Source organism: Rhinolophus hipposideros (assembly GCF_964194185.1).
Source record: "Rhinolophus hipposideros genome assembly, chromosome: 11".
In the NCBI taxonomy this organism is placed as follows: Eukaryota; Metazoa; Chordata; class Mammalia; order Chiroptera; family Rhinolophidae; genus Rhinolophus; species Rhinolophus hipposideros.
The window spans coordinates 50,479,383-50,491,505 of NC_138057.1; the positions used below are offsets into that span (position 1 = coordinate 50,479,383).

A 12,123-nucleotide genomic window follows, 5' to 3' on the forward strand; every position below is an offset into this window, starting at 1 on the left:
AACTTTAAAGTCAATTACAATTAAGCTGAAAAAATACATTGTGTAAACAGCAACCAAAGTAAGAGACTGTGGGTGATCTCTGAGGAGTTCTTGAAACAGTACTTGTCCTAAACCTAGTTTAGTAGAATGAATGGCAGGCCACCTATCACGAGACAGAGTTTGAGTCAATGAGGTTATGGATCATAGCTTCTGATTATTTATGATCCCCAGGTGATTTTCAATCGAGAGCACTTCAGTAAAGTCATCCGGAGCTACAATTTTAAGAGCATCCAAGTCTAACCTAGAGACTTGGGGCCTAAATAAGGAAAGAGACAGGAGATCTGTTCTTTGACTTAGGCAAAGCATCATGCAGTCCAAAGCATATTCCGGTAACTAATGCCGGGCCCTCTCCTTGCTGGAAAAGGCTCAGCCTGCTGGATGAAGGGAAGATAGGTAAAGAGGCATTGACGACATTCTTCTTCCCTCAACTCGAGTTGTGGAGTTGCAGGGAACAAAGGTAGAAGACCAATGTGGCTATTGAATTTGGGAGTCTGAAATGAGTAGTTGCAATTTTCATTCCCAGCTCTTTTCATTTTTATTAAAGATTTCATTCATACGTGTGAAAAGCTCTGCCATGAAGGAGACTGTGGACCATGCTCTCGCACATCAGTTATTTCCTGCAGATGCTCTTTCAGAACAAAGGTAAAATCCTAAACATTGCTACAGTTGTTGCCACCAATGCCTTTTAATTTGGTGGTTATGGGAGGGGAGGAATCAAAGTAACCTTAGTTTTATTCCTGTCATACTATGTATGATTCATTCAATTCAGCCAATGTATACTACCACCTACTATGGACCCGTTGTAGGATAGGTATGATGGGGAGATGTCCAGCACTCACTGTCCAGAGGCCAGTAATGAGGATAAGGCAAGCATACAGAAAGCTCGACCAAATACAAGTGTGATAGTGCTAGGTGCTGGAAGAGAAGAATGATAGCACCCACTGATGCAAGGAGTTAGCTAAATACGAAGTTAGAGGGAACACAGCCCATAAAATTGCCCTCACTCTGACACCCACTGCAAGAGTTTAGACAACTGCTGAGTTAGATAGAACAGTCCACATGACTACCTTCACTTCTGATACCAACTGCAAACAAGTCCATTGGTCCCCAAGACCACCCTCAAAGTTTGATGATTCACTGGAAGGACTCAGAACTCAATGAAAGCTGTTATACTTATGGTTACAGTATATTCCAGGGAAAGGATACAGATTAAAATCAGCCAAAGGAAGAAGCACAGAGGGCAGAGTCCAAGAAAATAACAAATGCGAAGTTTTCAGTTGTCCTCTCCAGTTGGAACAGCGTTTCTTTTTCAGCATCAGGCAGTGACACTATGACGAAGTATTGCTAACCAGGGAAGCTCACCCAAGCCTGAGTGTTCAGTTTTTATTGGGGCTCCATCGTGTAGGCATGGTTGGCTGCCCGTGTCGTTGATCTCAGTCTCCAGTCCCTCCAGAGGTCTACGGATACTGTGTGACTCAAAGCCCCCAGGCTAATTTACATCTCTGGCCTTTCTGGTGTGGCCAGCGTGTTCCCTAACTCATATTCTTAGACTACATGGCCCAAGTCACTTATGACCCAAGGCTCCAGGCGTACCAGGACACGCCTATCAGGCATGATATTCCAAGGCTTATCTCCCAGCAGCCAGTGGCAAAAGCCAGACCCCTCTTTGGGTAAGGTTGATTATTCACGATACAACTGTTTTATAAGTTGATAAGTAATAGTCGGTTTGTCTGCTTTCTGCCTTGGGCAGTTTTGATTGGACTTTATGTTATAAAAGGGGTATCTTACCATTTTGGAATTAGGCCATAGTGCCCCTTCCTGTGTCTGTAACCAGAAGAGGCAGGAAGCGTTTCTGTGGAAGTCTTTGTATAATCACTTGAGGAACATATTGAATACTTGTCTGTCCTGCTTTCTGACCTACTGCTAGTCATTTCAGTGCATTTTGGCACCTGTCTCAGCAGAGCACAGGCCAGAGGAGAGGCAGAATTCTAAGCAGTTGGTTTATTTCTTAAATAGAGCCCAAGATCTGGTTAACAGCTGACTTGCAAATGATTCTGAGGATGTAGTCTATAAATTGGGAGCTAGATTCATAGCTAAGTTTCAGAATAAAAGAAAAAAATGTAAAAGAGCAATTTACATGCAAAAGTTGTATGCATTATGGGTTATTTTTTCCTGGTAAAAACCACAGAACACACAGAGCAGTAATGGTATTTTGAATGTCAGGTACAGGACCATTTAATACTTTGTAAGTATTATGAGCTTAAAGACTGTGAGATGCTGCTGATTTAGTAATCACAAATTTAGTAATGCCTGGAGGGGTTCTTTGTGACCAAGAATCACAAGCAAGGTTGGGATGTGGAGCTTGAAATGGCTACTGTCAGTTTGCTTCTTTCTCTCCAGCAATCCCTTTGTCTCTATTTGGGTTTTGTTGGTTTTTTTTTTGCTTCTCATTCAGTCCTCACTCCCTCTAATAGTGGCTCCTATGCCACTGAGTGTATTCTTGAAAAGCTATGTGTAAATTGAATTTTTGCAAATAAAAATCTTATTGTAAAATTGCTATAGGCATTTACTGTCAATATTAATTCTGTTAAACCCTTTGACAAAGTTAAAAATCTCTTCAAAACACTAATAATCATCACTTCATTGTTTAGCCAGATTTTTCATGACATGTCTTTTGTAATAGATGGGATTTTCCATAGAAATAAGTTTTCTGGATAAATGAAACTTATTTCTTAAAGCTTCAAAGGTTGTTCTTTTAATCACTTTGGCGGAAATCTTTGAAAAATATGCTACATCTTATTGCCTCTTTACAAAGAATACTGTATTTAAGTTTTTATTGGTAATTCATATTTATTGCAGGGGTTTATGGGAGCTCTGCCTTTCCCTACAGTTGTAGACAGCACTCCAGCATGTCATTTCTTCTGTACAATCCAATGTTTGCATTAACTGGAAAACTCAGGCAATTTCATGACTCACTTTTGTTTTATATCTCTAAAGAGCATATGGGGAACTTTTTCATATCGAACACAGCCAACTCATTAATTTATCTAAAACGTCTTCTAGCCAAATCTTCAATTTCTTAGACCTCTTCTGTTATCAGCTCTAGTAGCTGCCTATTTTTTTCAGGGTCATTTCACTAAGAAGGAATGTTGTTGTCATTTTGCTTTTTCTAAGTATGTGGCAACCTGTAAATGTCATTAAAGCCAAATTCAGATGTAAATGCTAGGTAGCCAGCTAGGCTTACTCTACCCCCAAGTGAGTGACTTGCTCACCACACACCATCACAATGTTGAGGGTCATGCCACAGTAAAATTACAGGTGATAGACCTTTGGGGCCATTGACACATAATGGAAACCACAGTAATAAAACTTCAAATGCCAGAGGACTACTGTATTCTACTTTGCTACAGTCCAGCTATGTCATCGGGGGTGCTCTTGGGTGTGTAGAGCTGTTTCATCAGGGGTACTCTTGGTGTGTAGAGCTGTTTGCCCCTGTGCCAGATGACACCAGATTGTTACATATTTTCAGTTCTTTACATCTGCTTTTTTCCTGCTTTTTCTCCCTATATGTACCCTTGCCAGACAGTTATTTCTCTTTGCTTTGCCTGCTTTTAAAGCAGCCCTTCTTTTCATTCCGATTTTATTATAATACCAATCTGCTGTGCATTTGGAGACCAGACCATAAAGATTGTTAACAATTTTATTTGCATGAAACGTCAGTAAACCTGGGGCCCTGTTGTGAGTAAAGCATCGATATGCATATCAATAGAGGGATATCAATAGAGGGAATGGGCTAACCTTGCACCAGACAGGTGAACTTGATGAATAAATTGCCAGAGAAGTACAGGATATTTAGGATATACATGTTACATTTAGCATTATACTATAGTTGTGTTGTTTCATTTATTCCTAAAGTAGTTACTGTTTCTTTTTCTTTTTCCATAGGAGTTTCCATGTACCAGTCTCAAAAGTGAAGGTATGACTGGAAAGGGGCATGAGAAAACTTTCTGGGGTGAAAGTAGTTATGTATTTGTCAAAATTCAATGAGGGTACCCTTAACATTTGTGCATATCATTGTATATAACTTTTACCTCATACGAAAAGAAAGAACCATAAATTGAATTGTAGTTAATGAAGTGCTCAAAATTTTAGGAGAAGCATACTCATGTATTACTTTGAAATGCGTCAAAAAATAAGATAAATTGACAGGTGGATAGAAGAATAGATATGTGAAAAAGTAACTAATGGTAAAATCTCACTAGTGGGCATATGAGTGTTCACTGCAAAATTGTTTCAACTTTTTTATGTTTGAAATTTTTTATAACATAGTATTGGTGGGGAGAAGTGAAGGTACATGATATCTGATAAAGCAAACTTTTTACACAGACTGAGGCTTATCCCCTTAAAGCTTGATAGGACTGTTGGCTACCTCGAACAGGGACTCAGCTAGCAGCCTTCTTACCCTTGAGGCCTTCCTTTGTCGTTGATCCTCCTGACCCACTCTATTATGGTTCTATCCCTGTTTTGCTAACCATCACATAGTCTTTGGTTTGAGCCACCTTAAAACCTTTTTGGAAAAGTGACAGAAGATAGATGTGTATAAAATACAAGCTCCTATTCTGGTCAGGAAGAAAGCTATAATAGATTGTTTTTGGTTGCTGGTATCGGAAAATCCAAGGAAAAGTGACTTTAGCAATAAAGGGGTTTATTGCCTCACATAACAGGAAGTCTGGAGGCAGAACAAGTATAAAGTTGGTTAATTTCAAGTTCAGTGATTCCAGGATCCAGTTCAATTTCTCTGGGATTTTCTTGGTTTTTCCCCTCATGGGTATAAGCTGGCTATAGCAATTTCACAACTCGAGTCCTCACCAAACAACATATAGAGGAAAGAAAGGGAGATTTTTAAGTTTCTCTTCCTTCTTAAGAGCCAGAAGAGTCCTGAAAGGCTCTCAATATACTTTGTATCACATGCTTCTCTGCCTAAACACTTCCCTAACAAGGGGAATGGGATTACCCTGACAGGCTAGACTAGTCAACATACACCTCTGGAACTGAGGAGCCCATGGGTGTCCAATTTCTGAACAAAATTAAGGATCTGTTAGCTTGAAGGAGGTGGGGAATGGCTGTTTGGGAGCTAAAAAAAATATCTCAAAGTTTTGGTTATTAAAAACATAATTTGAAAAAATTACATTAATACATTTAAAGTAAAGAATGAAAATACACTCTCATCCCATTTTTCCCTCTGTAGTTTCACTTCCCTAATGAAACCACTGTCAACAGTTTGTTGGGTGTGGGTCCAGATCTTTTTCTGTATTCACACAGACATGTACACGTGCTAGTATAGTTTTGATTTTCCCCCTAAACTTAGGTTCGTGCTAAAAATACTGTTTATAACTTGGGGCTTTTTTCCCTGCTCAATAACATATCAAAGACAGTTTTCCTTATCAGTGTGTATATCTCTCTTACAATATGTGGGTATACCATAGTGTATATGATTCACTATTACCCTTTTGAGTCATTTAGATTGTCTGCAATTTTTTCCCATTACAAATAATGTAGTAACCATCTTGTCCCACTTTTTAAAACTTTATGATGAAAAATTTCAATCATATCTGAAAGTAGACCCCTGTGTACCTATCACCCATCATCAACAATTATCAACATTTTGCCTGTCTTGTTTCATCTGTCTCTCCCTTACCTACTTTTTATGTTTTCTGAAGTACTTTGAAAACAAATCTCAAACATCATTTTATCTGTAAATACTTCAGCACCTAGCCCACTTTTTTTTATTGAAATAAAATTCACATAGTAGAACAAACCATTTTAAAGTGTACATTGGCATTTAGTGCATTCACAGTGTTGTGCAATCACCTCTCTAGTTCTGAAACATTTTCATCACCCCAAGAGAAAACCCTGTATTCATTAAGTTTTCACTTCCCACTTACTTCGACACCAACCCCTAGCAAACACTAATCTGCTTTCTGTCTTTATGGATTTACGTATCCAAAGTATTTCGTATAAATGGAATCGTTTAATATCTAACCTTTTGTGCCTGGCTCCTTTCATTTAGCATATTTTCAAGGTTCATTGGTATTGTAGCACCTATCAGTACTTCATTTCTCTTTATCACTAAATAAGTCCATTGTATGTATATGTCACAATTTATCCATTCATTTGCTGGTGGACGTTTGGATTGTTTCCATCTTTTGGAAACAATAGCGCTGCTGTGAACTATTGTACCAAGTTTTGTTTGAATACCCGTTTTAAATTCTTTTGGGTATATACCTTGGGGTAGAATTGCCGGATCATATGGTAATTCTATGTGTACTTTTTGAAGAACTGCCATTTTGTTTTCCACAGCAGCTACACCATTTTATATTCTCACCAGTAGTATGTGAGGGTTCCAGTTTCTCTACATCCTCTCTAACACTTGTTATTTTTTATTTATTATTATTATTATTGTTGTTGTTATTATTATTGCCATCCTAAGTGGGTGTAAAGTGATATGTCATGGTTTTGATTTTCATTTCCCTAATTACTAATGATGTTGAACTTTTTTTATCTACTTGGCCATTTGTATATCTTTGGAAAGGAGTCTGTTCAGGTCCATGGCCCATTTTTAAATTTGGGTTATTTGTCTTTCTGTTGTTAAGTTGTAAGAGTTCTTTATGTATTTTGGATCCTAGACCCTTATGAGATATATAATTTGCAAATATATTGTGTGGGTTGTCGTTTCACTTTCTTAATGGTGTCCTTTGATCACAAAAGTTTTTAATTTTGATTAAGTCCAATTTATGTTTTGTTGTTGTTGTTGCTTATGCTCTTGGTGTCCTAGCTACTTTTGAAAGTGTATCTATAGAAAGGATTCCTTAAAATGGAATTATCACCACTTAAATTTTTGATAGATTCATATGTTCTCTAAAAGTTTATAATCTCATCCACTAAGTATATGTGACTTTTTCTGTACACTTTCACCCATACCATATATTAATCAGTCTTTCTGTTTTCTATTTTTTGATAATTTGACAGTAAAAAATATTTTAATATGCATTTTTTACCATAATATTTTCACGGTTTTATTTATATTATACATTGTATTTCTTCAGCCTGTAGTCTCTCAGATATTTATTTGATGAATGTTTATATCTTTTGCCTTTTTTCCTTTTTAATTGCCCACAGCAGATGCTACATTTATGTGTGACAAGCGGTGTAACAAGAAACGGTTATGTGGACGGCATAAATGTAATGAGATATGCTGTGTGGTAAGTAGACCTATCATTGCACACTATTGAGGGGATGGGCTACTGGAAGCCTCACCATCTGGAACGCAGCTGAGATTTAGAAATCAGATTTAGAAACTCTGGAGGGAGCCTCTGAGCAGAAGTCAGATTGTTGCCCAGGTCAACCTAACCTCAGCCAGGTCAAGAAGTCAGCCAGTGGCAACATAGAAGAAGAGAAAGAAAAAACCAAAAGTCCTCAGGCCCCGGATCCCAAGACCACTAGATGAGCATACAGTCCTCTGTGGGAGAGTGTGTGCTTTCTCAATACACAGACTGGCCTGGCTGTAGCAACTTGGACTTCAGGTTTCATGCACTCCTTTGGGAAGATTGGTGGGCAAAATGCGTGTGGCACTTTTGAAAGGAGCAAGTTTTAGTTACCTGAAGTATTCACTTCTGTGGAACTAAATAAAGGAGGCACTACGTGGCAGTCAGTACTGTGTTACTGTGTGTGTGTGTGTGTGTGTGTGTGTAATCAGAATAACACAGTAGCAATAGCAAGATAGTGCATACGTACACATGTGTGTGTGTGTGTGTGTGTATATATATATATATATATATATATATATAAAATACACAGTTTTAAAATGTATATATTGACAAGGTAAAGAGTAATGAAATTATATAGTATACCAAGACTTAGTTATAAACCAGTGTTTGAAGGCTGAAAGACTTCCTCTTATTATTGAAAATTTCAAACATATACAAAAGCAGAGAGACTAGTATGAGTCCCATGTACCCAATATCTGGCTTTAGTAGTGACTAACTCATGATTAATCTTGTTTCATCTATGCCCCCACTAATTCTCCCTCCCCTGATTATTTTGAAGCTAATCCCAGACATCATTTCTTTCAACCATAAATGTGGAGAGCTTGTTTTATAAATCTTGTTGTTTATGGAAAACATAAAATAGAGAAAATTTTGTGAACCAATATAAATCTCTCTTCCTAGGATAAGGAGCACAAGTGTCCTTTGATTTGTGGAAGGAAACTCCGTTGTGGCCTTCATAGATGTGAAGAACCTTGTCATCGAGGAAACTGCCAGACATGCTGGCAAGCCAGTGAGTGTCTTCACTGTATACTTTATTGTTCTAGAATTTTCTAGAAATTCAGGCATAATATATTTAGAGAGATTGATATGCTTAGATTAGTATGGATTACTAAACTGATAACACTTAGTATTTCAGGTGTGTTGAGTTTTTTTGTTTGTTTGTTTTTTAAGTTATCCCTAGTGCTGTATTGTTGTCCCTGAATATATGACACTTGGGATATAGGCGACGATCTTAAGATGGATCTGGTTCATTACTGGATGACTCTTAACTATTATTGACCCAGGTTCTATCCTTAGGAAGTCTTCTTTCTCTAAATTATTAGCAGCAGTTTGCAGACTTTTTGGTCCTAGGACTCATTTTCATTCTTAAAAAAATTATCAAGGATCCCACAGAACTCTTTTTATGTGAGTTTTAGCTATTTATATTTGCCATATGAGGAATTAAAACAGAAATTTTTAAAATACTGATTTATTAGTTCGTTTTTAAGAAACAATATATCCATTGCGTTTTAACATAAATAACATAAAAATTTTGTTTTAGACAAACTATATTTTAAATTAGTGAGAAGAATAGATGCCTGATATAATAGAAGATAGCTGGATTCTCATATCTGCTTCTACATCAATCTGTTGCAGTATAGTTGAGGTATATGAAAAAAAACCAGCCTCACACAGCAAGTAGGAAAAGGAATGAGTATTTTTTAAAAGTTTTCAAATAATTGTGGGTATTCTTTGATATTACACCAAAACTCAGCCTCATTTTCAAAACACTTAAGTCCGTGTTTTTGTTTTTGTTCTCTGTCACGTTAAAATTCATTGGTTTTTTTTTTTGTGTGTGTGTATTTTGAATGGGTCTTTTACCCATGCATGATTTTATAACATCATACATTGATCATTTAGAAAATAATTATTCTGGGTTACATAGATATTTGACGTAGAAAGCCAAATACAGAGATATTTGACATAGAAAAGCCTTGGGAAAAGTATGAGAAAGTTGTAAAGCTCTTAGAGTGGTAAATACATGTTTTCAAATACTCTATTTTCATTTGAAAGCTTGAATTTTTATCATTGGCAACAGTAATTGTTCTTGAAGTGACAGGCTCACTTTGTTCAGTTTTGATAAAATGTCTGCCAAATAGCCAAGTCAAAATACTCATAGCTTGTCAGTGTTCTTTCAAGAAAAAGTGATGGTGGTGCCGGCTGGTTAGCTCAGTTGGTTAGAGTGTGGTGCTAATAACACCAAGGTTGCCAGTTTGATCCCTGTGTGGGCCACTCTTTCTACCACATTGTGTAGCCTCTGAAGGGTTTGCTGAAGAGTGAAGTGGAAAAGAGTGGAGGGTGAGGGAATCCTCGGGTGCCCTAGTTGAGAACCATCACTGATGGCCTGGCCTCTACCAAGGCCCAGAGTTGGAGAACTGGCTCTCCTTGGGCTTTAAAGGTTAGGAAAGCTCTTGACAAAGTGGGCTGCTTGTTAGAGCTGTACCACGTGAGCTCTCATTTTGATCAGGCTGTGAACTGCCTAGTGAGCTCAGCTGTAGCTCTGCGCTTCATTCCAGCTTCCTATTTCAAGCATCATTGTTGATGATTATATCTACAAGAATGTTTTCGAAGGACTTTAATGGTTCTCTGGGGTTTATGTTCAAATGTATATTTTTGTATGTTTGTTAATTACCTGTGGCTCTCATAATCTCTATCCATTTTCCTAACCAAGAGAGCTAAAAAAGAGCTGGTATCTTTAGTGGAAGTCTCCTGTTCTCTCAAAAAGGAGTGGCTTATAGATCTGTTGTATAAAATATACATATAAAACTGTCTTGGGTTTATGGACTTAAGAGTTTGTTGCAAGTAAAATGAAACGCTTCATACCTGTCTGCTCCTTTGTTACCAGCTCAACTTTCATAAAATAAAAACCTTTTTTTTAAAAAGCAGCCCTTTCCCCCCCAAATTATCCTCTAGAAATACAAGCTGAAAAAGAAGTGTGTGTATGTGTGTACTCATCCCAAACTCATGAGGGTTGTTTTGTTTCACCCACTGCTGCTCCAGGTTTTGATGAATTAACCTGCCACTGTGGCGCCTCAGTGATCTACCCTCCAGTTCCCTGTGGTACCAGGCCCCCTGAGTGTACCCAGACGTGCGCCAGAATCCATGAATGTGATCACCCAGGTGGGTCCCCTCTCCTTGCCTCCCCACTTCATTGCCTGCTCACACCATGTCATGGAGGGTGTTGCATGGTGGTATTCACTGCTTTGATGGTCTTCGGGGACTTTTCTGCTTTCTTTGTGGCCTCCACTTTGGATGCATATTTCAAAGTTGAGCATATGTTTTCAAAATTGAAAGTAACTTTGGTTTTTGTTGTTATTACAGAAGCAGTATATATTGATAATGTAAAAAAAAACAAAATAGAGATAAAGTTAAAAGATTGAAATTAAACCATCTTTTGTGTCATCTTCTAGGAATTAAACTTAATGTATATTTTGGGGGCCTTCTTTCATGGGCAAAATACACGATTGCTTTCTTTTTCCCTTCCTAAAATAAAAGTGGGATTTTAACTAGCACTCATTTTAACTAGCACTTTTTAACTAGCACTTTTAACTAGCACTTTTCTCATTTTAACTAGCACTTTTCTCTCTTACTATTGTAGTTTTAACCTCTCTCCTGATCAGTGAATAATTTTTACAATATAGATTTTTAGTGGCAATGGAGTGGAGTGTTCCTTTACATACATAGATGGACCATAACTTAGTCAGTCGTATGTTGCTGGACATTAAACCTTCCGGTTTTTCTCTGATGGTCTGCAGCAGACATCAGAAGCTACTTGTCATCACCCATTTTTCCTATCTGTCCAATCTAGTCACTGGCTTTCCTCTAGGACCATATTGGGCCCAGCATGTCATTTTACCAAGTTCCAGAGACAAACCTGAAATTATTTGAATCACCAGATTTGATACTTACAGTAAGTCTGGTCATATGATTTGGACTGACAAATAGGCAACCAGCTCTCAATTTTTTAAGCTAATAGAGTAAAACAGAATTAAGTAAGTTCTTTATGAAGTGAAAAGTTTCTCCCTTCCCTGGGACTTCAGGATGGCAACCCCAGCTTAGTTTGCAAGCCCCTGCTGTGGTGTTCACACCAACGTGAAGGAAATGCCCAAGCCAGTACTCACCCAGTCCTTTCTGCACACTCACTTGCAGATGTTACAGTTGAAGTCCAAATCCTGCTGGTTAATGTCCATAGTGAGAGCTTACCCTTTTGTGAGTTGTCTTGTTTTAGCCTGTTTTGTTCAGCATTCATTTAACTTTTCTTGAGTGTTTGTTGTATATCTAGCATGGTATCAGACGCAGAAGGAGATTTAGAGGAACGAAAAATAGCCCATGACCTTGAGGTTTTTATGTTCTCCCTGAGAAGAAGAGGGTGTTAGTTAAATACAAAGGACCTAACCAACCATTACATGAAGATGGGTCAGATGACATGGCAGCAAGCCATCTGCGTAAGAACTAAGACATCAGGGAGTATGAGAGAGCTCAGGGCAGGGTGTGGTCAGCCAAGGAAGTTTTTGTTGTAGGAGGTGAGTTTAGATGAACTGCCTCTTAGAGGCAGCAAGGAAATTGAGTTGGTGGAAACATATTAAATGGATGAATAACAGAGATATCTGAGCAGAAGTGAGTAGTTGCTATGTAAGGTAGGGCCAAAAGAATGAGTAAAATGGACAGACCACGGGGCTGTACCACAGGAGCTGAGGCAGGAAAGCTGTGTTTGGCA

At 38.0% G+C, this 12,123-nt stretch overlaps 1 protein-coding gene across 4 annotated transcripts in view; it reads left to right on the forward strand.

The window, feature by feature from the left end:
• Nucleotides 1–12,123, forward strand: part of NFX1 (nuclear transcription factor, X-box binding 1) — a 56,166-nt gene that overhangs the window by 29,062 nt on the left and 14,981 nt on the right. For 2 of the 4 annotated variants that reach the window (XM_081066934.1, XM_081066935.1), the window contains exons 10-14: nucleotides 584–681; nucleotides 3,985–4,015; nucleotides 7,222–7,301; nucleotides 8,268–8,376; nucleotides 10,407–10,526. In XM_081066934.1, coding sequence (XP_080923060.1) covers nucleotides 584–681; nucleotides 3,985–4,015; nucleotides 7,222–7,301; nucleotides 8,268–8,376; nucleotides 10,407–10,526 — 438 coding nt within the window. Of the gene's footprint in view, nucleotides 1–583; nucleotides 682–3,984; nucleotides 4,016–7,218; nucleotides 7,302–8,267; nucleotides 8,377–10,406; nucleotides 10,527–12,123 lie in introns of all 4 variants that reach the window. The other 2 variants (XM_081066932.1, XM_081066933.1) reach the window with 1 other exon arrangement.